This window comes from Fusarium subglutinans, assembly GCF_013396075.1.
Source record: "Fusarium subglutinans strain NRRL 66333 chromosome Unknown NRRL66333_c0000108, whole genome shotgun sequence".
In the NCBI taxonomy this organism is placed as follows: Eukaryota; Fungi; Ascomycota; class Sordariomycetes; order Hypocreales; family Nectriaceae; genus Fusarium; species Fusarium subglutinans.
In genome coordinates this window covers 69,487-91,417 of record NW_023502171.1, presented here as the reverse complement: position 1 = coordinate 91,417, position 21,931 = coordinate 69,487, and the positions used below count along the sequence as shown (strand labels likewise).

The 21,931-nt window shown below is 50.1% G+C and overlaps 9 protein-coding genes across 9 annotated transcripts; 6 read left to right on the top strand and 3 right to left on the bottom strand.

Annotated features, from left to right (window-relative positions):
• Positions 1-700: 700 nt before the first annotated feature.
• Positions 701-1,514, top strand: FSUBG_8114 (GTP-binding protein RHO3; the record flags this gene model as incomplete). The annotated part of the gene is made up of 5 exons (XM_036686490.1): positions 701-753; positions 805-855; positions 905-954; positions 1,002-1,091; positions 1,147-1,514. The coding sequence occupies 5 exons, from the start codon at positions 701-703 to the stop codon at positions 1,512-1,514; spliced, it is 612 nt and encodes a 203-aa protein (XP_036536383.1).
• A 1,126-nt stretch (positions 1,515-2,640) lies between these two features.
• FSUBG_8113 (GTP-binding protein RHO3) lies at positions 2,641-3,181 on the top strand (the record flags this gene model as incomplete). Its single annotated transcript, XM_036686489.1, has 2 exons — positions 2,641-3,115; positions 3,168-3,181. 2 exons carry the CDS (start codon positions 2,641-2,643, stop codon positions 3,179-3,181), a joined length of 489 nt encoding a protein of 162 aa, XP_036536382.1.
• A 531-nt stretch (positions 3,182-3,712) lies between these two features.
• FSUBG_8112 (NFX1-type zinc finger-containing protein) lies at positions 3,713-9,657 on the bottom strand (the record flags this gene model as incomplete). Its single annotated transcript, XM_036686488.1, has 7 exons — positions 3,713-3,991; positions 4,060-5,304; positions 5,364-5,448; positions 5,498-5,609; positions 6,043-7,658; positions 7,715-9,089; positions 9,147-9,657. 7 exons carry the CDS (start codon positions 9,655-9,657, stop codon positions 3,713-3,715), a joined length of 5,223 nt encoding a protein of 1,740 aa, XP_036536381.1.
• Positions 9,658-11,323: 1,666 nt separating this feature from the next.
• On the top strand, positions 11,324-12,137 carry FSUBG_8111 (glutathione S-transferase; the record flags this gene model as incomplete). The annotated part of the gene is made up of 3 exons (XM_036686487.1): positions 11,324-11,378; positions 11,429-11,871; positions 11,922-12,137. The coding sequence occupies 3 exons, from the start codon at positions 11,324-11,326 to the stop codon at positions 12,135-12,137; spliced, it is 714 nt and encodes a 237-aa protein (XP_036536380.1).
• A 1,112-nt stretch (positions 12,138-13,249) lies between these two features.
• Positions 13,250-14,471, top strand: FSUBG_8110 (glycosyl hydrolase family 16; the record flags this gene model as incomplete). The annotated part of the gene is made up of 3 exons (XM_036686486.1): positions 13,250-13,916; positions 13,965-14,091; positions 14,150-14,471. The coding sequence occupies 3 exons, from the start codon at positions 13,250-13,252 to the stop codon at positions 14,469-14,471; spliced, it is 1,116 nt and encodes a 371-aa protein (XP_036536379.1).
• Positions 14,472-15,214: 743 nt separating this feature from the next.
• FSUBG_8109 (murein transglycosylase) lies at positions 15,215-15,787 on the top strand (the record flags this gene model as incomplete). The annotated part of the gene is made up of 1 exon (XM_036686484.1): positions 15,215-15,787. The coding sequence occupies one exon, from the start codon at positions 15,215-15,217 to the stop codon at positions 15,785-15,787; it is 573 nt and encodes a 190-aa protein (XP_036536378.1).
• A 204-nt stretch (positions 15,788-15,991) lies between these two features.
• Positions 15,992-17,510, bottom strand: FSUBG_8108 (citrate synthase 2; the record flags this gene model as incomplete). The annotated part of the gene is made up of 3 exons (XM_036686483.1): positions 15,992-16,487; positions 16,537-17,411; positions 17,463-17,510. 3 exons carry the CDS (start codon positions 17,508-17,510, stop codon positions 15,992-15,994), a joined length of 1,419 nt encoding a protein of 472 aa, XP_036536377.1.
• A 1,171-nt stretch (positions 17,511-18,681) lies between these two features.
• On the top strand, positions 18,682-20,525 carry FSUBG_8107 (isocitrate lyase; the record flags this gene model as incomplete). The annotated part of the gene is made up of 2 exons (XM_036686482.1): positions 18,682-19,084; positions 19,132-20,525. The coding sequence occupies 2 exons, from the start codon at positions 18,682-18,684 to the stop codon at positions 20,523-20,525; spliced, it is 1,797 nt and encodes a 598-aa protein (XP_036536376.1).
• A 219-nt stretch (positions 20,526-20,744) lies between these two features.
• FSUBG_8106 (glucose 1-dehydrogenase) lies at positions 20,745-21,693 on the bottom strand (the record flags this gene model as incomplete). The annotated part of the gene is made up of 3 exons (XM_036686481.1): positions 20,745-21,395; positions 21,453-21,594; positions 21,647-21,693. The coding sequence occupies 3 exons, from the start codon at positions 21,691-21,693 to the stop codon at positions 20,745-20,747; spliced, it is 840 nt and encodes a 279-aa protein (XP_036536375.1).
• Between the last annotated feature and the right edge of the window lie 238 nt (positions 21,694-21,931).

The following is a 21,931-nucleotide window of genomic DNA, read 5'->3' as shown; positions in this document are numbered from 1 at the left end:
CATCGAGTGTCATCGCTAAAGACTATCGAATTAAAGGCTCGGAGCTTAGCCTCAACCCTCTTTGGCGCATTCGACGAACCGGGACTTTAAAAGAGGCAATCTTGGTAGCGATGGGCGAAAGAGCCAATTAACGTGACGGGTCGACGCTACTGCAAGAAGAAGAGAAAGTGGTTCCACAGGATGTGCAGAAAAAAAGGGGACATATTTAAAGAGGAACAGAAATACGCCCTGTAACTTACACTGATCGTTAGGGGGCTTTTTTGTCACGTGGGTGCATATCCCTCGTCAAGAGGCGCCGAAAATAATCCCTGCCCGCTTTCCTCGCTGTCGACTCCACTGCGAGTGAGGACCCAAGGCCTAGAGTTCCACTGCCCCCCATTTTCCCTTGCGCTGGCCTCTCTCTGACCTCAACTTCCATTCCATTTCACAACCTTGCATCTCTATTCCTCTCTCGCGAACCCCGAAAAAACGACCATTCATTGCCCAACCCCTACACTCAACGGGATCAATTCGCCTTGCCGTCTATCGATATCTACCAACGGTTTCTTTCTCGCCTGTGAATTCGATCTGCGCACGCCAGGGCCCTGCACGGAACCGAGATTCAACGTATTTCAAACGACGCGAAAAACCACAACGGTCTTTTCCTTTTTCTTTCACACACTACGGAGTAACTACGATTTGATATCACACTTTTGTCAGAATGCCTGCTCTTTGTGGAGGATCCAAAACTGTGCAGCGAAAGCTGGTGTTGCTGTGCGTAACATACGATGAGAGATGGGAGGGCATTGCGCTGATCTGATTTAGGGGTGATGGTGCTTGTGGAAAAACATCGCTGTTGAACGTCTTTACGAGAGGGTATGTTTTGGAAGAGGTGCCCATGAGGAGAGAGGCTCATTGATTATAGCTACTTCCCTACTGTCTACGAACCCACTGTCTTTGAGAACTACGTCCACGGTACGAGACTCGGTTCAACTGCGTACACGCATCGCTAACGAACGCAGACATCTTTGTCGATAACGTGCACATCGAGCTATCCCTCTGGGACACAGCAGGCCAGGAAGAATTCGACCGACTACGCTCCCTATCCTACGGTATACACCTCCCGACACCTACTAACTCAACTCCAACTAAACTAACACTCTGCAGACGACACAGATCTCATCATGCTCTGCTATTCCGTCGACAGCAAAGACTCGCTCGAAAACGTCGAATCCAAGTGGGTAGGCGAGATCGCCGACAACTGCCCCGGCACCAAACTCGTCCTCGTAGCACTAAAGTGCGACCTCCGCGAGCAAGGCGAGGAAGAGGAGAACGAATCAGGCGAGCCCCGCGAGAAGCGCCCCATGATCAACTACGACCAGGGCCTCGAGGTGGCGCGCCGCATAAATGCCCTCCGGTACCTCGAGTGCTCCGCCATGAAGAACAGAGGAGTCAACGAGGCCTTCACCGAGGCGGCGCGTGTTGCGCTCAGCGTCAAGAAGGACCGTGAGGAGGGCGGATGCACGGTTATGTGAACATGATACGATACGAGCGTTTATTAATATCGAATACGAAGAGACCCTACCTGTCATCCCCGTCGAATGTGATCGAACAAAAGCAGGGATGTGGACCTCTATTCGGCTACTATGGTTTATTTTTGGCCCGTTATGGGTATCTTTCACTGTATATATCGTGCGGCATAAAGCACATAGGGAAATATGGTGTTCTGCGTTGTTTTTCTGCCATTTACTACTTACAGGCTATTTTCACTCGGGAATGCGAGGTAAATTAGCGGGAGGAGTAGACTACTTGAGGAAGTCATCTGATCACGCTCTAGCTACAAGAACTTTATTTATTGTTTCAACCGATTATCACACCTCACGACAATTGTTCTGTCTTATTAATTGCTCATTTAGCGCGTTTCCTTATGAGGTGATTCTGATTCTAGCTGGTGAAACCAATGTACGCAATGTGCCGAGACTTTGAGGGGCAAAAGTGCACAGCCACGCTGATGAGCCATCACGATGAGATATCAACAGAGAGTGAGGCCAAGCATTGAAAAGAAGATGGACCGTAGATCATTTGGTCCACAGAGATCATAGGCTACTGTATAAGATTGATGATGACAGTTCAATTAAGTTGCGGAGTGTAACCGTTGATAAACTCTAAACCCTGCAACGTCAACCCTTGGAATTCTTCACATCTTGGCAAACGTGTTAGTCTACATTCCATTCAGGGACCCCCCTCAAAGATGGTATGATATCAGAGGCATCATATTACAACTGATCATCTTTCTTACACCAATAATTTTCACTCTTGATGCTCTGAATGCCATCACCGTCTACGCCACTGATACCGTCATCTCTGCTTCGTGATTGGCTGGACCCTTGCTACCCTGCGCGCATGCATTGACGTCACGGTAATAAAGCAGGTTTGAAGCTTGGGCGATCGTAGTTGGGAATGGCATCACTGGTAGGGATGCGAGATGGTAGAAATAGAGGCCAAGAGACGCCTAGATTTGTGAAAAGCTTCTTTTTTATTCTCCAGATTATTCCTTTTTCACTAACACTGATCACTTACACGATATCCACTGCCACTTACACGGTACCACTTACACACGCTACACTACACTACTCCTAAGTCATCATATAAATCATCATCATGGGTCTCTTTGGTCGTCGTGAACCCTCCCCAGAGCCCATCCGCGAGGAACCCCCCCGCAAGCACGGCCTCTTCTCCTCCTCATCCCGCCACGAGCCCACCTCCACACGAACATCCACATCCTCCCACCACCGTCACTCCCGCGGCTCAGCCTCCTCCTACGACCGTCGACACTCCCGCTCATCATCCCGCTCCCCATCTCGCCGTACCTCCAACGGCGGCGGCTTATTGTCTCGTCTAGGCGGAAACCGCAACGAGCACGACCCTGCTGTTCTTGAAGCTAGAGAGCGAGTGCAGGATGCTGAGAGGGCGGAGCGCGAGGCTGATCGTGCGCTGGAAGAGGCGAGATTGAGTGTGAGGGAGGCGAGGGAGCATGTTAAGAGGTTGGAGGTTGAGGCGAAGGAGGATTCGAGGAGGGCTAAGGTTAAGCAGACTCAGGCTAAGGAGATGTCTAAGATGGGACGGTCTCTTGGACGTAAGTATTCTTGGTTGATATATGATTGAATTTGACGCTGACAGAGAGATAGGTCACGGATACTAAAAATCCACCAAAATAACAGAGCACTGGAGTCGTTGGAGTGTACGAGTAATCTTGTTCTGTATCATGACTGTATGAGAAGAGAAGCAAACGTATACGATAGAGTTATCAAGGAGTTACGAAGTAGCGTTGTAGTTTGAGCAGTTCGTCTTTGAATACAATTTCGCGTTGATAACGCTCCACGTTGAAAACATTGACCAGTAGACATTGGCATTATCGCGATATCCTTCTAAACAGTTCTATTCTTACAAACTCTCACACCACTGTTGAGGACTAGCTATCTGTGTCGCCTGAAACGTCTTGTCCATAACCATCCCAGATCGCCGTACAATTTTGGCGCCATTCTGACGACAGGGCCATAGGACAGATTCAGTAAAAAGATCTCACTGCATATCCCCCTTTATGCAGTATTATGGGCCTATTGCTCTCCTCCCAAGACCATCTGACTTCTCATAAACCAACAAAGAAGCATGCCACAATCATGCAGACAAGGATATACATCCACACCTCAGATTCAGGAAGATCTCCATTGTCCTATGATTGGTGTTCCGCTTCATCTTCTGGGACGGCCACTTCCCGCGGCTCGTTTGGTTCCTCTGTCGGTGGCTCAATAACTTCTTCTCGAGCTGGTGGGAGGACGGCTTCCCCTCCATCTTCCATGGCTGTTGCATCCACGACGATAACCTCCTCTGTTTCCATTTCCTCAGCGCGGGTTACACCATCCAAGGGTCTATGGTTGGTACCCCCTACTGGTGCTCCGCACTCGGGGCAGCGAGCAACCTCCGTGGGCATCCCGCAGTCTCCAACTGCAAACTAGATAGATCAATCTGATTAGCGATGACCGTACTCAACAGGAAGGAAAGCTACAAGCTAGAACTCACAGGATGTCCATTAACGCAATTGTACCAATATCCAGAGTTGGTCGCCATACCCTGGGTTCCACTGACCATGGCTGACTTGATTGATGCCAGCTCTCCGGGAGTAATTTCTTCGTGCCGAGTATGAAAGAGCTCTATGTGATCTTGGACCTTTTGTTTCAGCTTCTCACCGTCTCGAAGATCGGAGCACAGAAGCAGAGCGGCATCCAGGAGTTCGCACGCAATCTTGGTCTGTTCTTCAGCAGCGATGATGTCGAGCATGTACTCATTGCTGCCATGTGCATTCTGGGCCACTTCATAATGGTATATCAGACGGGCGATCTTAGCAAACGACAGAGTTCCTGAGATGACAACTCGCGGTAGTTTCAGGTCGTTGGCTTCTTTGATCAAGTTTGCGAAGTCGTTGAGGAAGCTGGGCAATGCTGGAAACGACTGACTTTCCATCCAGCTTGCCAATGACTGGTGGGGAGAAATCGCCAGTCCATCACGCAGGTGCAACTCTTGAGCTTGAATGTGAATGAGGCGGGCTCTCAGTGCAACTTGCTTCCATGGAACACCTTGCATGTATGTCGAAGTCTCCAGCTGGACTTCGTCAGTAGATGAATCAAAGGTCAGGGCTTGAGACGCCTCAATAGCATCGGCTGATATTGCGCTTCGCTGGATTTCTTGCCCAATTCTGGCTCCAAGGGTTTTCCCCATTCCTTGGAGCTCTTTGAGAACAGAATGTCTCTCCTGTGTCCGGTGCGGACTCATATATTGAATTTCCCTCAGGAAGGATGACCGTGTCGTCGTAAGATCATCCTCGACAGATTGCAGCTTTTCCTCGAGGCGCTGAATCTCATCGTGCTGCTCAGTGAGAAATCGTCGATGGTTCTCATCTTTGAGAGCTTGTTTAATAAGCCGGCCATATCGTTTTGTGGCGTGTGGGTGAATAGGCTGCTTGCAGTGTGGACAAACAGGCGTCTTTGTCGTGAAGCAGCTTGACACCTCTTTCCAGCCGACATACTCGTCCTCCTGCCCTCTCAGACGAGCCTCATCCAGGCCTACCAGACCATCAAGAGTCTCGCCAGTGAAGAAGTGGCCGCAACCAAGCACTACAATCGGATTTTCGTCAAGGTTGATCTCGCTAAAAGTTCGAAACTCCAGCAAGTCGACTTCCTCTGATTTCTTGGGGCTGCACTCTTGACAATATTCAACGGGGCAATCTTCTCCGCAGAAGCTTGGGCATTGGTGGCCACAATTACGAATCTTGTCACATCTCTTATTGCAAGGGGGTCGATCGCAAGGAGCTGAGCAAGGCATCTGACAGGTCCCTTGATGAGGACAAGTCCAAGTACAATCTTCGACGCATGGGCTACAAATCTCATCGCCACTGGTGTGTGGGCATCTAACCTAAGGAACATTCAGTCAGTCGGATCACAGGTTGGAGTTATGTACTTACTTCGCAAAGTTGTTCACAGCTCCCACATGGAGTTGTTCCATGGCATGTCTTTGAACACCTGTGATTGCAGGAAGCGAAGGAGCGAGCGCAAATCGCATTGCAAACCGAATGTCTATTCATCATACATTTGTAGCACTTTCCCGTGCAGGCATGACCACAGATCAATTTCTGATCGCAAGAATGAGAGCAAAGTAAGTTCACCGTAATCGCATCCCAGAAGCATTCGGTTTCAATTTCGTGGCCGCATCCAGGGACCGTTCTTTGAACTTTGGCTTCGCAGATAATTGAAGACAAATGCGAGGTTTCGTGGCATATCAGGGACTCTTTGACATGGCCACAGGGAAGTTCAACGTTGTAGACGGTTACCATGCAGGGACCACAGGTTTCATTGCAAAGTTTTGGGCACTCATGACCGCATGTTTCTCGGATGCGGGAGCAAGGCATATTACAAGACATGGACTGATGCATAGCCTCTGAATGGCACTTCTCCGGACACTTGTGGCCGCAAGGTTCCAAGTTCCAGCTGCATGGGTCATCACACCCACCTTGAGGACTCATGAGATCGAAGTGTTCTGGACGGTAGCACTGCATGATAGCATCTGGATGTCGATGGCAGCGTAAGTCAAACGTGTTGCCAATGGCCGCAATACTTGAAAGCTTGGAGTAGACATCTTCCCACCCAGGGTCCGAGCGATATGAATCAAAGTCTCCAATCAGATACATCCCATGTTTGGCCCGGCTCAAAAGAACGTTGATCCAGTTGGCCGTCATAACAACTCCTGTATTGCGCCGCGGGTTATGACGTGTCATAGATATGATGACAACCTTTGCTTCTTCTCCTTGGAACTTATCCAATGTCGCTAGCCGCAAGGCTGTGTTCAATGGCCTCTTTTTCGTGACTTTGTGCCCAGCTTTGCCAAGCATAGATATCTCAAGCTCTTCACCGAGAGCGTGGTTCAGTTGTCTTAGCTGGCCATTATACGGAGTGAGGAGGGCTAAATCTCGAGGTTTGTATTCCCCTTGTCGCACCAGATGCCGGACGATTCTTGTCACCATTTTGACCTCCCACTCAGTGGTATATGATGTGCCACGCAGACCTCCCTCAAATTTCTTGTGGTCAAGCCAAAAAACGTTGCGTCGCATGCCGACAACGTTTGGGAAATCCCGAACACTAGGGTGGTCTTGAAGCTCAGGATACGAGCTATTGATGAGCTGGGAGATCTCAGGTCTCATTCTTCGTTGTACGTTGAGCTGTACGAATGGAACAGGAGAAAGACCAGGCTCACCCGCTGCGCGTCTCTCGAACTGGCTTCGGTCCAGTTGCCACTTTTTCTCGGAGTCGTTGTCAACTCCCAGCTTGCAGTTTGCGATTTGCGGGCGAAGTTGCTTCTCATCTCCAATCTGGATCAAGTGCTCGATTCCGGGTATTATAGAGGAGATCAAATGCGGTTCCATCACCTCAGCTGCCTCCTCATATATCATCACCTTTGGCGATACGCGCTGTAGCAAATCCGAGTTCCTTGCGGCTGCCGAGGTAGTGACTCCAATAACTTGAGCTTGCGCGAGGACCCTTTGACTGACGGATTCACAAACATCATTGCGTTGCTTGCAAAGACGCTCCAGTTTTCTCACAGTCTCGAAAGCAGCATCGACTTTCCTTTCACGCCATTCTTCAGTCCAGTGATCTACAAGAGCCCCTTGCTCCGCCGATGAGAGATCATGGATATCTTTCTCAGCCCGTATGTTTAGTTCTTCCATGCTTTGTTTGATGGATTTAGTGCTTGATGGCCACATATCCCTGAGCTCTGCCCTCAAAAAACTCTTCGTTGTAGCCTGGATGGTGTCCTCCGAAACAAGCTGTCGATGGACGTTTGGTCTGGTTTCAGAAAGAAAGTCTACAAAACCACGATCTTTTGTTTCTTGGTCTGTTTCGAGTAAAGCATCAAAAGGGCCTTTACTAGTGAGACCGCACAGATCTTTGCCGAGTCTTTCCACACGAGTATTTTCAAATTGTGTATCATGACATCTGTATTTGCGTGTTCGAAGTGTGTGGTCGGAGAGTTCCGGCGCGACATTGTTACGACCAATTCGAACAATTTGGTCGACCCCAGCATCGAGAAGCTGTTTAAGGAATTGATCCAAGGCTTCGTTCGTATAACACCTGAAGATTTGTCAACCAAACAGCCAAAAGGGAGGACGGTAACCAAAATAACTTACGAGATAATGAGTGGGCCGAGCTTCGCTTGCTTTTGAACAGCCAGCAAAACTCGCACGAGTTGAACACCGAGATGCGACTTTCCTGTTCCCGGTGGGCCTTGAATGAGGGCATACTCTCTAGTCAGAGCAGCAACAAGCCCTTGACATTGACTATTGTCCAGTCCTGTCTGAGCCTCCAGGTCAGAAAGACTAATGCCCTCAAATCCGTAATACGGATCTAGCTGGAGTCCAGAATCCTTGTTTTTGGCTATGCAGCCCATAGGGAACACGAAACCTTTCTGGCGTACATAAAGTGGCGGTGGGATGTCGTTCTGAGTGTGCTCGGCGGGGACCATCCATTTGTGAAGAGGTATGTGATTGTCGAGCCTGATTCTCTTCAACCTGTCGATCATGGGCATCAATGTTGAAGTGTAGACGCTACTAAATTGAACCAGAAAACCTCGAGCTTTGCTCTCATACAGGCGGGTTAGCTGGCTCAGCGAGTTGCGGTCCGGAGTAACGAGGTGGACAAGTATTCTTGGAGATTTGTCACTGGAGACAAGACAATCATATTTGCCCGTTATTATCTTGTCGCTCGCCTGAAAGAATAGGAGCTCTTTACGATCCTTTTGATAAGGAACAAAACATAAAAGCTTCCGTTCTTCCAACATGTCGGAATGCTTCCACCACTTTTCTTTCTCCTGGATTGACATGCCAGAAATGTGTTTAGGGGTATCGAATGGAAGGACTGCGCTTAGGCCACGCTTGGGACTCAAAGAGATGTGATGGACATAACATCCATGGAGCATATGAACATCGAACTCTTTGTCATAAAAGTTGCCCGTTATGTCCGTGTCGGGTCTGCAAAAGCTTCGAATAGCCTCTATGATCGGACCCATAGCATCGTGTCTGAGAAGTCTAAAATGAGAGTCGACATGTCGCTGCAACGGATCTCTAAGCGCATGGGGATGACTGAAGTTGGTCGACGGTAGGTATTCGTCGCTCTCACTGTTGATCTCTCCCAAGGTTGGAAGAATGGCGATATCCGAGATATCCGCGAAGTCGTTGTCATGTCGCCCCCCTGGCCTTTCTATGGTCGTAAGAGCTGAAGCCAAGGAATCCAATTTTCGCTGTTCTTCGCCAAGATGCGTCTTTGAACTAGCTGCCAGTCTTTTCATGATGTATAAGCTGCGAGTGATTTCTTCCAAGCCGTCATTTGGGAAGCTCTCGCACACCTTGGCAACGAGGTTGTCGAGATATTCCAGGAAACTAGGACTCTTGGTCCCAGAAAGTGATTGAGGAACTCTGCGCAACAGCTCATGGCCGGCTCTCGCGATACACAAAACATACTGATACAGTTGCGGATAGAGAGGACCGGCACAGTTCTCAAGGGACTCTAGTATTTCAGTACATAGATAAGACAAAATGTTCATTGGACCACGTCCACCCTTACGATCGAAGGGAGGATAGATGGCGTTAGAGTAGATGGCTTTGACGGTCATCTCGATGCTTGAGTCGTTTAGTAAAGAGGTATGAGTAATGACTTCGAGAAATTTCATGACCACGAGCCTGCCAATGCTATTCGGAAGGGATCCTTTCGTGACTGTTACCATGATGAAATCGCGGCCGTACTTTCTGTCAGACAAAAACATTGCCATTCTTTGGCGAAGAATAGGATAGGAGCTATCCAAGATGTCTAGTGCGGTCTCCCAGGTGGTTAGGGCAGCCTGAGGGTCTCGGCAGGGCGAAGAGTCGTTGTCAATACTGACCTCCAACGAAGCTCTGAACTGATTGAGGCGAGCGCTGGCATTAGTTGTAGGCTGTCGAAGATAAACAGTTTCCGGATCATGGATTAGTTGGCAATCTCTTCTGCATCCAAATCCCTTTTGAAAGACTTTACATATCGCTTTCCTTGCTTCTTTCACTGCCACGTCGCCTCCAGGTCGGTTGCCTGGGGACGCCATGGCACGCAGAGTTGGACGAACAATCAAGTCGATACGCTGGGTGATTGGCGGCAAAGCTTGAGATAGATATGGTGATGATGCTGATCAAATTAATCCCAAGAGAAGTCGATGTGGCGCTCGATGGGAAGGTGAAGGTGTTGGGAATGAGCTGAGGTGGAGGAGAGGAGAGGAGGTGCTTGGAGATGAGCCGATCGCGGCGGAGCAGTAATCCAGTGTTTTCCAATCAGTGTTTAAGATATCTGTAGCGCTTTGTTGCTGATATGGGTCGGATTCTTGCTCCAGGAATGACGCAGTGTTAGCTGAGTTGCCGGCCACCTGCAGTGCCAGAGTCGGCAAGCTGCGCCTGGTGATAGTAAGGACACAAGCATTTGCCCTATAGTGAGAAACATTACAACTACCTTGCATATCTGAAATCAAAGCGGCCGGCCAGTGGGAAGGGGAAACTGTTTGCCATACCTATCCGTGACTGTGTCGTCGTTGATGGTGTTTTCATTGCCGCATCCCGTTCCAACAGCTTTGCGATCCTCCAGGCACGAAGCAGATGCCCTTTCACATCTGATCACCTTTCACAGATCCTTGACGCAAATGCGAGAATGCAGTAATATGGGAGGCTTTGAAAATATGGTAAATAACAAGTTCATAGGGTTTGTTGATTCCTTGCCTTTGTGGCCGTGAATCACTATAGGCAATCAGATGCTCTTGCCTTTCGACGGAATACTTCAGAGCCCACAAAAGAAGGTAGGTACCTAATTTTATTTTAGCTTTCTATCACTCATGTCGTTCAGGGAACCAATTATACCAGATAGAATTGAAACTGGAAACGACTCTATTTCAAGAGGTGTTCTCGAAGTCAAATGTCCACCCTATTAGCGTCGCGATTCGTGTTAACATGTCAGCAATCAGCTATGAAATCACCGTAAGAGACCAATTTTTAGATATTGGCTGTAGAGAAAACGCATTAGACTCGTAGGATAATCTTCAAGGACCTCAGTGTTTCTCAAATACTCCAAATGGTCCTTTCACGCCGTCCCATTCATGAACCATTGTCGCAAGTTGTCCAAATCAAGCCTCACCCTACACCTTCAAGGGGATGCAATAAAACTTAGGACCTCTATCCTAGGTGACAAAAGGCCTTAGGGAAGTTTAGGTAAACTTAGTGTAATTTAGTATAGATTTAGAGGATCTTAGACCAAGTATTTTTGGCACCTCAGTTTAGTGTCAGAGTGACCTTCTAGCGCGGCGCCAGGTCCCGTCTCACGTCAGAATCTTAACGACGATCAATCCCATCAGCAATTACTCCATCAGGAAATAATCACAGTACCAAAGCGCCAAATACTCAAGCCTCACCACCAACATCAACCATGAAAAGGAAAGTTACACAAGATGCGTCACCCCCTCTCGCGCCTTATCAATCAACCACCCGAAATGACGCAACCACTCCTCGCGCTTCGGATGTATTTCAATGCCGATGGTGCAATATTGCGAAATGCCGATATGAATTAATAATGCAGCGTGTCGCTGTCTCCTTCCGACTTTCCGCACAGAGAGGGAAATGGCGGGGTTGTTTACTACAAGACTTGCAATAAGTCCTGCTTGGAATTTGTTCTTTTCATACAACTTGACCAAACAAATTACTACTACTCGGCATATCAGCACGGCTATCAAGATGGGCTCTCAACCTCAAGCAGATACCACCCTCTACACCAACCACGCGTGCCCTTGTGTGTACATATCATATCGTCCAAGAGAACTCCGCTGACAACCCCCGCAGTCGCGCACAGGGCACACATCACCCTCGCCGAACTTGGTCTCCCCTTCAATGAGCATATCATTGATCTTAGCACGCCCCGAACCCCAGAGTACCTGCAGATCAACCCGCGTGGCCTCGTCCCAACCATCATCTACAACGGCGAGACCATCACCGAGTCCGCCATCGTAGCTCAGTTCCTCGCCGATGCGTATCCCAGCCATCTCCTCCCCGCGTCGACGGACAAGAACGGCCCGTTGACCAGAGCGAGGGTGGCCTTCTTCGCTGATGCGTACTCGAGCAAGGTTCAGGCGCATATCGGCAAGGCTATCTACAGGGCCCAGACGGAGGATGAGGTTAATCAGGCTGTGGACGACGCCGTTGCTGGTATTGTGAAGGAGGTTGAGCCTCTTCTGAAGAATGCGGCGCCTTACTTCAACGGGAGCGATAAGCTCACCTTTGCAGAGGTACCCAATCCAAAGACCAGCGATTGAAATAGGCTGCTAACGAGAAATAGGTCCTTATAGCTCCATTCGTCATTCGGCTGCTATCCTCCGCCAAGCACGGCCTCCTACCAGCCAATCTCCCCTCCCGCCTCGAGCAAGAGACCCCCAACTTTTACAAGTGGGCGCAAGTCGTCAGCAAGCACCCCAGCGTCGTGAAGATCTACGACGAGGACCTAGTCATTGAGGGAAGCAAGAGAGTGAGAGCCAAGTTCGCCAGTAAGGCCTAAGACTAAGATCAAGGTTGGGTGGGCTATGTATAGCCCAAGATAAATGACTGACCACACGACCCTTGCCGTCGCAATGGGGTAGTGTCATCGCAATGCAAGGATCAAAGATTAATGTATCCAAAACTTGAGAAACATGACATGAACTTGATGTTCGGAGCGAACGTTGCGAGAATGAGTGCAAATTGAGTTATCCTTTGACTATGTTATGGTTAACATGAATTCAAAAAGTTTAAACCCGAATATGCAGAGCCTCCCGCTGCATTAGTTAGTTAGTCTACTCCGTAGTCTAGTCCCAATTTCCAGATCTTGCATGCTCGTTCGTTCACCAAGCGCCAATAATTAAAAAGAATCCCACTTCCCGCCCCCCTTTCCCCCTGTCGATCTACACTCACTCACTCACTGTTCCATTTGCCATGCCATGCCATGTTCAAATTTAGCGACAGCTTCTTCTTTCTTTTCTCTCTGGATTTAAATTTCGATTCAGCCAAGATCCTCAAGTGGATATGCCAATTCGTTAGCCCGTCCTATATCCTGGTTCTAATTTCAGCAAAGAAGCCATGAACACACTGATAGAACCCTTGTAAAAAAAAAAGCCCTTCCCGCCCAGGTCTTGGCGCGTCGCATGTCCCCTTGTGCAGTAGGTGACACGCCGGCGCAGTTTGGATAACTTACAGGCCTTCTGAGTGGTCTGAAATTAATTCAAGGCCCGTTCGATCTAGAGGTTTTGGCGATGGCCTCCTGAGAGCCCTGTCATGCTTGGCCTGGCCCAACCTGCGAGAATGGGTCCTCGGTACTGGACTGGTGCTCTTTTGTCTCCTTTTCTGCCGTTTGCCGCTTTTATTCTCTCTCTCTCCATTTTCCTTTTTTCTCTCTCGTTATTTCATGCATGCTCTTTGAGTAGGTAGATCAACAAGTTACTCTTTTCCTTTTGAGTTGTTCTTCTTTCCTTGTCTGTCTGTCTATCTCATATTGCTTGATCCTTGGGTGTTTCATTCGTTTCATCACCCATTCACTCCTTTGATCTCGACAGACTCGACTCACTTTTTCAATCTCATTCATTTTTACCCTCTCTTTTTCATTCGATAGACACTGAAACTCGGGATCAAATCATCATGCTTTCGCGATACATTCTTCCCGCGGCCGCCATCTTCGGCCTCGCGGCTGCTCAGACAACCACGGACTGCAACCCTCTCAACGAAACAGACTGCAAACCCAACCCGGCTTTCGGAACAAGCCATCTCTGGCACTTCAACGACACGCCCTCCAGCGACCACTGGGACAACCACGTCGGACGCGTCACCTACGATGAGAACGACGGCGCTGCCTTTACCGTCGCCAAGCAGGGCGACTCGCCTACTCTGCGCACCGCCTTCTATTTCTTCTTTGGCCGCACCGAACTCCTCATGAAGGCTGCTCCCGGTGTTGGAATCGTCAGCTCCATGATGTGGCTGAGCGACGATCTGGATGAGGTCGACTGGGAGATCCTGGGCGCGAATGACACCCATGCTTCGACGAACTACTACGGAAAGGGTGTTGAGGACTTTACCAAGGCGGGGTGGCACTATGTCAAGGGTGGTATGCAGGAGGATTACCATAACTATACGACGACGTGGACGAAGGACGAGTTGAAGTGGTACATTGATGGAGAGAATGTGCGAACGGTTGTTGCCAAGGATGATATTGATAGCTATCCTCAGACACCCATGAGACTGAGTATTGGAATCTGGGCTGCTGGTGATCCTACAATGCCTGAGGGAACTCGCCAATGGGCCGGTGGTGGTAAGTTGCGTGTCTCTGAAGACACTGAGTTATGCTGACAATTTACAGATACCGACTATGGCAAGGGTCCTTATACCATGCACGTCAAGAGCGTTTACGTCGAAGACGCCAGCACCGGAAAGGAGTACGTCTACGGCGACAAGTCTGGCAGCTGGGAGAGCATCGACATCGTCAAGTAAGCCCCTCCCCATCCCTCGACCTACGACAGTGCAACTCATACTAACCACCAACAGGGGCAACTCAACCGCCTACGAAGCTCTCTACAAAGAACCCGAGAAGACCACCTCCGAGAAATGGGAAGCCCTCCCCGCCGGCACAAAGACAGGAATCTACGCCGGCGGCATCGGCGCCGCAGCCATCGGTCTCGGAGCCCTAGGCTTCTACTTCTGGCGTCAACGCGCCGCGGGTGCCAGCGAGGCCAAGATGGCCGATGACAAGGCCGCTGCCGAGAACCACGATCTCATGTCGTACCGTGCCGGTGAGGATACAACGAACCAGGGTTTCGAGTACAGCGCTGCCAAGTACTCAAAGGTTCCAGCTCAGGATGCTGCTTAGAGTAGACGACGGGTTCAAAAACATAGGGATGTGTTCTTCTTTTTCCCCCAGATATTTCTTATTTTCTCTTTTTTTGTAATGGCATATACACACTTTGTTTGGTTCAAGTTATATACACTGTAGAAAACCTACACAGGAACAGGGATATTTATAGCAGGTTTGGCGTTGATCAATTGAGATGCATTGTAAAGTTACTGAACTTTATTATTAAATCTCCGCGATCGGTTCAGATTGATAATCATGGTCGACGTGGTATTGAACGGATGATCCATACAAGTCCATCACCAAGACAGATGCCGTAGGGCTGTCGTATAGAATTAACAAAACGGGATAGTTCGTGATCCACATGGATTCCCGTTTTGTTCAAGTTAAACGATGCATGATTTGACGTTGGATGGCAAAATGTCAATTGAGTCGTTTCTAGGGCGTATGCGACAGAGACCGTCGCAAACTGCCGATGCAGCTTGAAGACTGTGACAGAAAAGAGTTCTCCTGCATCGGAGCTAAATATTTTAAATATTTCGACAAGTCCAGTTGATCTCGACAACTTGTTCTCTCAACCTCATACAACTCTTTTAGCCCTCAATTAAAGCAAGCAAGCATTCTTTGCCAATTGTCGCCTCATTAGCCATATTCTTCATCTCAGCTGAAGTGTCGTTTTCTCTCGAAGCTGCGAGCGTGCGACACCATCTCATCTCACCCCAACTGAAGCTATTCACAACTCACACTCACACTCGCTCACAATGTCTCTCACTTTCCGCCCCGCAACACCACAGGACGTAACGCCTCTCCGCGCCCTCGTGATGTCCGCCTACCGCGGCCCCGACTCCCGCGCAGGCTGGACAACAGAAGCAGACCTCCTTGAGGACGAGCGCATATCCCCTACAGATCTCCTCGCCAAAATCACAGACCCAAACGGCGCAGTCATCCTCGCATTCACTTCCTCCCCCTCATCGTCCGGAACATCAACACCAGAAGGCGACAGCGATCCCCGTCTCGTGGCATGCTGTGAAGTTGTTCAGAAAGACTCTGAGCGCGCTTACTTTGGCCTCTTCGCCGTGTCGCCGAAACTTCAGGCTGGCGGTATTGGAAAGCAGGTGCTTGCCCATGCGGAGAATTATGCGGTTAGGAATTGGGGAACGAAGATCATGACGATGTGGGTTATCTGGACGAGAAAGGAGCTGATTGAGTGGTATGTTAGACGGGGGTATGTAAAGACGGGGGAGAAGAGTCCGTTTCCATATGAGGGACTTGTTAATGGCAAGGCGTTGAGGGATGACTTGTACTTTGATCACTTAGAAAAGGTGTTGGCATAGACAGATACTGGAGGACAGAGACTAGAAGAGTGAAGAGAGCAGTGAGAATTAGACTAATGAGACATACGATTCACATTTACATCGCAATTTGAAGAAAAGAGTTGGTCAAACAAATCGTCAATCATAGGCTACTCTGTCACGACGCTATATACATTCAAAGACCTTATATGATCATTCCACCTTTTTCTTTGGGTATCTCTGCTTTTATTGACCCTCGACCTGCTTAAGAATGCCCTCAAGGTTAATGCTCTTAGGTCTCTCGATAGGCAGACCCAGAGCCCGGTCCCAGATCAACTGAGCCAGAGGTCCAAGACCACGAGACACACCAAATGTGGCAGTGTAGTACAGCGTCTCGTGGAAGCCATAGTGGTGGAACAGGACGCCGGAGGAGCTGTCGACGTTGGGGTAGGGGTTCTTGGTCTTGCCGTGCTTCTTGAGGACCTCGGGGGCGATGCGGCTGTTCTTCTCGACGAGCTGGAAGACGGGGTCGTTGGCAATCTCGGGGCGTGCGGCGGCGTAGTCCATCAGGGCTTCGAAGCGGGGGTCGGGCTTGCGGAGGACGGCGTGACCGTAGCCGGGGACAACGCGGCCGGAGTTGAGGGTCGACCAGAGATAGTCGTTGACGTCTTGCTCGGTGTAGTTGGCGGGGATGGCTTCCTTCATCTGGATGATCCATCGGAGAACCTCCTGGGCAGCGAGACTGAGATATGTTAGTAAGTATTCACGATTGGCGAGAGAGAGAAGCTTACCCGTGAAGAGGTCCAGCGAGACCCTGGAGACCAGCACTGTAAGACAGGAAAGGATCCGATAGAGCACTTCCAACCAAGTGAGTGGCGTGAGCAGAGACGTTACCACCCTCGTGATCGCCGTGAAGAGCGAGATAGAGTCTCAGAAGATCCTGAAAGTTCTCATTCTCCTTTCCACCCTTTCCAAGCATAGCAGCAAAGTTGTACGACCAATCCTGCTCAAGATCGACCTCAGCTGGCAGAGCGCCACCACCGCGGTAAGCATTCTGGTAGATCTTGGCAGCAATGGTAGGAAGCTTAGCCAACAACGAAATACAATCGTCAAAGGTAGGCTCCCAGTAATCAGCCTTGTTAAGACCCTGCTCATAAGCCTTGGCAAACTTGGACTCGTAGTTGAGCGCAGAAACAGCCATGGCGAACTGTGTCATGGGATGCAGATCCTTAGGGAAGTCATCAAGCATCTTTGAGATGAACTCTGGAATCTGCGCCTTCTCTGCGAGTTCGCGGGAGAATGTGCGGACCTGGTTCACAGAGGGGACCTGGCCGGTGAGGAGGAGCCAGAACATGGCTTCGGGGAGCATCTCAGTTCCCGTCTTTCCCTTGGGGAGCTCCTTTTGGCAATCCTTGATGGTGCGGCCGTGGAAGCGAATGCCCTCGTTGGCATCGAGGACCGAACCCTCCCAGACCATGGCCTTGAGGCCGCGCATGCCACCGAGGGTGTTCTCGACCTTGACCTCGCCGAGGACCTTGTTGGAGTGCGCCTTGACCTTCTTGAGGAGCTCGCGCTTGGCGGGGATGGCCTCGCGCAGAGTGGCCTTGAGATCAGGCTCTGCGGTGGCATAGCCGCGGACACCTGAGAAAGCGGCACGGGTGAGGGGCTGTGAAGCGTGTGAGCTTTTGATCACATGTAAGTTATGTATATAGCTTACCTTGAGGGAGCCCAGAGCCCTGCGGGAGGATGTCAAGTTGAGAGCCATTGTGATGTGTGACGAGGGGTACAGAGAGGATTGGAGTAAGGAAAGAAAGAAAAAAAAATAAGAGGAAGACCAAATATGAAGAGTAGAAGAGATCAAGTATGAGGAGGGAGTTGGGCCGAGGGTTCCCAGTGGTAAACGAGCTGAAGCGGTAGGTGGGGGTGCCTTTGGTTGAATCTGGGGTAACAGCCGGGGGAGCGGGGGCATCCAACGAGAGCTGTTGACGGTGGTTTGCACGTTTATTTTGTCATGCGGGGTTGAGCAGAACTGTTATGACGCAGTGAGTGCGGAGAAGACGACAGCCAGTATCTACAAACATAGCAGTATATATAAATATAGATTAGTAGAACAGATACATCAGGAATCTAGTAAGTATAGTAGACCCCCCATTCAGTATTCAATGACTTAATTTTTCTTCTCTTCTCTTTCAAAGGGTCAGAAGCCAATCCCACGGTTATCATGGCGACTCCAACCGAGGAAACCCGCCATGAACCGACCTGAATGCCACGGCTCAAACATGCATCTCAGCCAATCAGCTTCACGACTGTTTGCCGTACAAGCTCACCCATTGGTCAATTCGTCGGCAATGCTTCTCTTTAACCAAGGCTTTGCTGACATGCCCTCAGGGAGCAAGAAAACACCAGACCTTGATATAGGGTGTCAAAATAAATTTAGTAAAGAGCTCCCTAAGCTTAGGCTAGATTTACCTAAATATTTTTATTGCTTAGGGTCAAGGTCCTGTGTTTTCTTTCCTCCCCTAGCTTGCGATGCGTCTCCAACTTGTAAGCTGCTTTTTTTGTCAAGCATTTATAAGGGCCTTGTCATTTTGGTCTGCTCGGTTACAAAGCTGTTGGTCGGTAACCGGTCGGTCATCGAGTTGGGATTTTATTCTTGTCATGATGGCTCAGCAGTTTGATCAATAAATAAATCAGAGAGTCTAGAGAAACAGCCCTTTCATGTATAAGGAAATTATTATTGCCTGGATTTGATCTTTTCATCTCTTGTCGTGGGCGCTGGCTGGTCTTGTAGCTATCACGGGCTTCAGATCATCATCCGCAAGTGCTCGACTTTATTATTCATCCACTCCGTTATTCCCGATCTATCCACCACCACCACCTCTTTCTTCACATCTTTCTCTCTTCCTCCCTCTCACATCCTCACAACAACACCCAAAATGTTGCGCAGAATATCATCCCGAGCTCCCCAGCGCCTCCTCTCCGCTTCCAAGCCCCGAAGCGTAGCGCCCCTCCTCGCCATCCGCGCCATGTCCACCACCCCCGTCGCAAAGATGTCGCAGCTCAGCACCCACGCTACACAACCCGCCGATGCATTCCAGCTTCTGCCAGAGTCGCAAAAGGCCGGCGAGGCGGAGGACCGGCTGTATGAAGCTACCGTGAAGGAGATTGAGGCGTGGTGGGCGTCGCCGAGATATCAGGGTATCAAGAGGCCGTATAGCGCAGAGGACGTTGCGACCAAGAGGGGCACGCAGAAGGTTCAGTATCCTAGCTCTGTCATGGCGCAGAAGCTGTTTAATCTGATCAAAGAGCGCGTGGCAAAGGGCGAGCCTATTCATACCAGTAAGTCTCCTACGACACTTAAGAAGTGCACGGCTAACGGTCTATAGTGGGCGCAATCGATCCTGTTCAAATGACCCAACAAGCTCCTCACCAAGAAGTCCTCTACATCTCAGGCTGGGCCTGTTCCTCCCTCTTGACCTCTACCAACGAGGTATCCCCCGACTTCGGCGACTACCCCTACAACACCGTTCCCAACCAAGTCCAGCGTCTAGCCAAGGCGCAGAACATGCACGATCGCAAGCAGTGGGATCTTCGTCGCAAGATGACTGCCGAGGAGCGCACAAAGACACCATACGTTGACTACCTCCGCCCTATCATTGCAGACGGTGATACTGGCCATGGTGGTCTGTCTGCTGTTCTTAAGCTCGCTAAGCTGTTCGCCGAGAATGGTGCTGCGGCTGTTCACTTTGAGGATCAGCTCCATGGTGGAAAGAAGTGTGGTCATTTGGCGGGCAAGGTTCTCGTTCCTATCGGAGAGCATATCAACCGCCTTGTTGCTACACGCTTCCAGTGGGATGTCATGGGCTGTGAGAACCTCGTCATTGCTCGAACAGACTCTGAGTCGGGCAAGCTTCTCTCGTCTGCTATTGACGTTCGCGACCACGAGTTCATCCTCGGTGTTTCGGACCCTTCCATTGAACCTCTCGCCGAGACCATCCAGGCTATGGAGGCCAAGGGTGCTGTTGGCGCTGAGATCGATGCTTTTGAAGCTCAGTGGGTCAAGAACACCAAGCTCGTCACCTTTGATGAAGCTGCTGTCGCACACATGAAGAAAGAGGGCGTTTCACAAGGCAAGATCGACGAGTATCTCGCCGAGACTGAGAAGGACCATGACATGGGTATCTCCCGCCGTCGCGGCTTGGCAAATAAGTACACCAAGGAGCCTGTCTACTTCAACTGGGACGTCCCCCGTACCCGGGAAGGTTTCTACCACTACCGCGCTGGTATGCAGGCGGCTACCAAGCGCGCTCTTGCATTCAGCCCCTACGCGGACCTTCTCTGGGTTGAGACGGGTGATCCCAACGTTGAAGTAGCTACCAAGCTAGGCCGCGCTGTTCGCGAGGTCAACCCCGGAAAGGGACTTGTGTACAACCTTTCTCCCTCATTCAACTGGATGGCCCACGGTTTCACTGATGAGACCCTCAAGTCATTCATCTGGGATATTGCCCGTGAAGGCTTCGTTCTTCAGCTCATTTCCCTCGCTGGTCTGCACTCCAACGCTACAATCACGACTGAGCTGTCGCGCGAGTTCAAGAAGGACGGTATGAAGGCGTATGTTGATATCGTGCAACGCCGCGAGAAGGATCTCAAGTGTGATGTTTTGACGCATCAGAAGTGGAGTGGCGCAAGCTACATTGATGGCATTCTGGGTGCTATCCAGAGTGGAAGCTCAAGCAGCAAGAGTATGGGAGAGGGAAACACTGAGGGACAGTTCCATTAGAGGGAGGCTAAGAGAAGGAAAAGCATGAACCGGAGTTTGGGTATTTTTTTTATATTGATGAATACTTTACAAATGATATTGTATATGACCAGCCAGGTTCATCCTCGCAAGTGACTGTCGGCACGATTACTGATTGTGATGTGACAATTTCTTTCATTATTGAATCATACTAATCGTTACTACAGATATCCCAGCTAAATCATTCAACTTTCTTCATCCTTACAACGAGTCCTTGGTAGCATTGTTCTCAGGAGGAGGATGCGCAGGTCCCTCAGCAGTAACATAGCACTTGGTCATACCACCATCAACCGCAAAATCATGCCCATTGACAAAGCTCGACTCATCGCTGGCCAAGAACAAAACAGCCTGTGCCTGCTCAACAGCCTCACCAAACCGCCCCATAGGGAAGTGAACCTCACGTCTATGGCGCTTCTCCTTATCATCACCAAGCCAGTCCTGCAGGAGCGGTGTGTTGAGCGGCGCAGGGCAAAGGTTGTTGAACCTGAAGCCCTCGCGGGCGTGCACCATGGCGAGTTCGCGGGTGAGCGCGAGGACAGCGCCCTTGCTGGCGGTGTATGCGAGCTGGGGAGTCGCGGCGCCGACGAGGGCGACGACGGATGCGGTGTTGATGATGGAGGCCTTTGTCTTCTTGTTGCGGCGCAGCGAGAGGACGGCGTGCTTGCAGCCGAACCAGACGCCCTTGACGTTGATGTTCTGGGTGAGGTCCCAGATGTTCTCGGGGGTGTTGACGGCGTCGTCGTCCTGGGCGTGCATGATGCCGGCGTTGTTGAAGAGGACATCGATGCCGCCCCAGGAGTCGAGGGATTCGATCATGGCCTGGACCTCTGATTCCTTGGAGACGTCGACTTTCTGTTACGAGTCAGTTACTGCTGTTGGTGTGGTTGGGGGGAGGGCGTTGGGACGTACGAGGATCTCGACGCGGGGAGCATCGGGGACGAGCTGCTTGACCTTTGCGGCGGCCTTTTCGAGAGCAGGTTGGGAGATGTCGGACATGAGGATGGAAGCACCCTCCTTGGCGAAGAGAATGGAGGTCTCAAGACCAATGCCACTGCGATGGTCAGTATCGTGTCATGCAGCACAACAAGACAAAGAAAACATACCCGCCAGCGCCAGTGATGACAGCGTTCTTTCCAGAGAGACGACCCATTGTGAATATGTAACGTAAGTTTTGAAGAAAAGACGAAGACTGTTAAGAGACAAGAATCGTTGTATGAAGAAAGAATGGTAAGTGAAGTGGTGGGTATCTTGTGAAAAATATATAGGATTTGATATGGGTGACACAATGAGGGGCAGTCCCTACTTTATTCTTTAAGCTTCCCTCTCCGTCTTATCGAAAGCGTCTGGAAGCTCCGATAAGCTGGAATGGAAAAAGGGCGGTAGAGCTA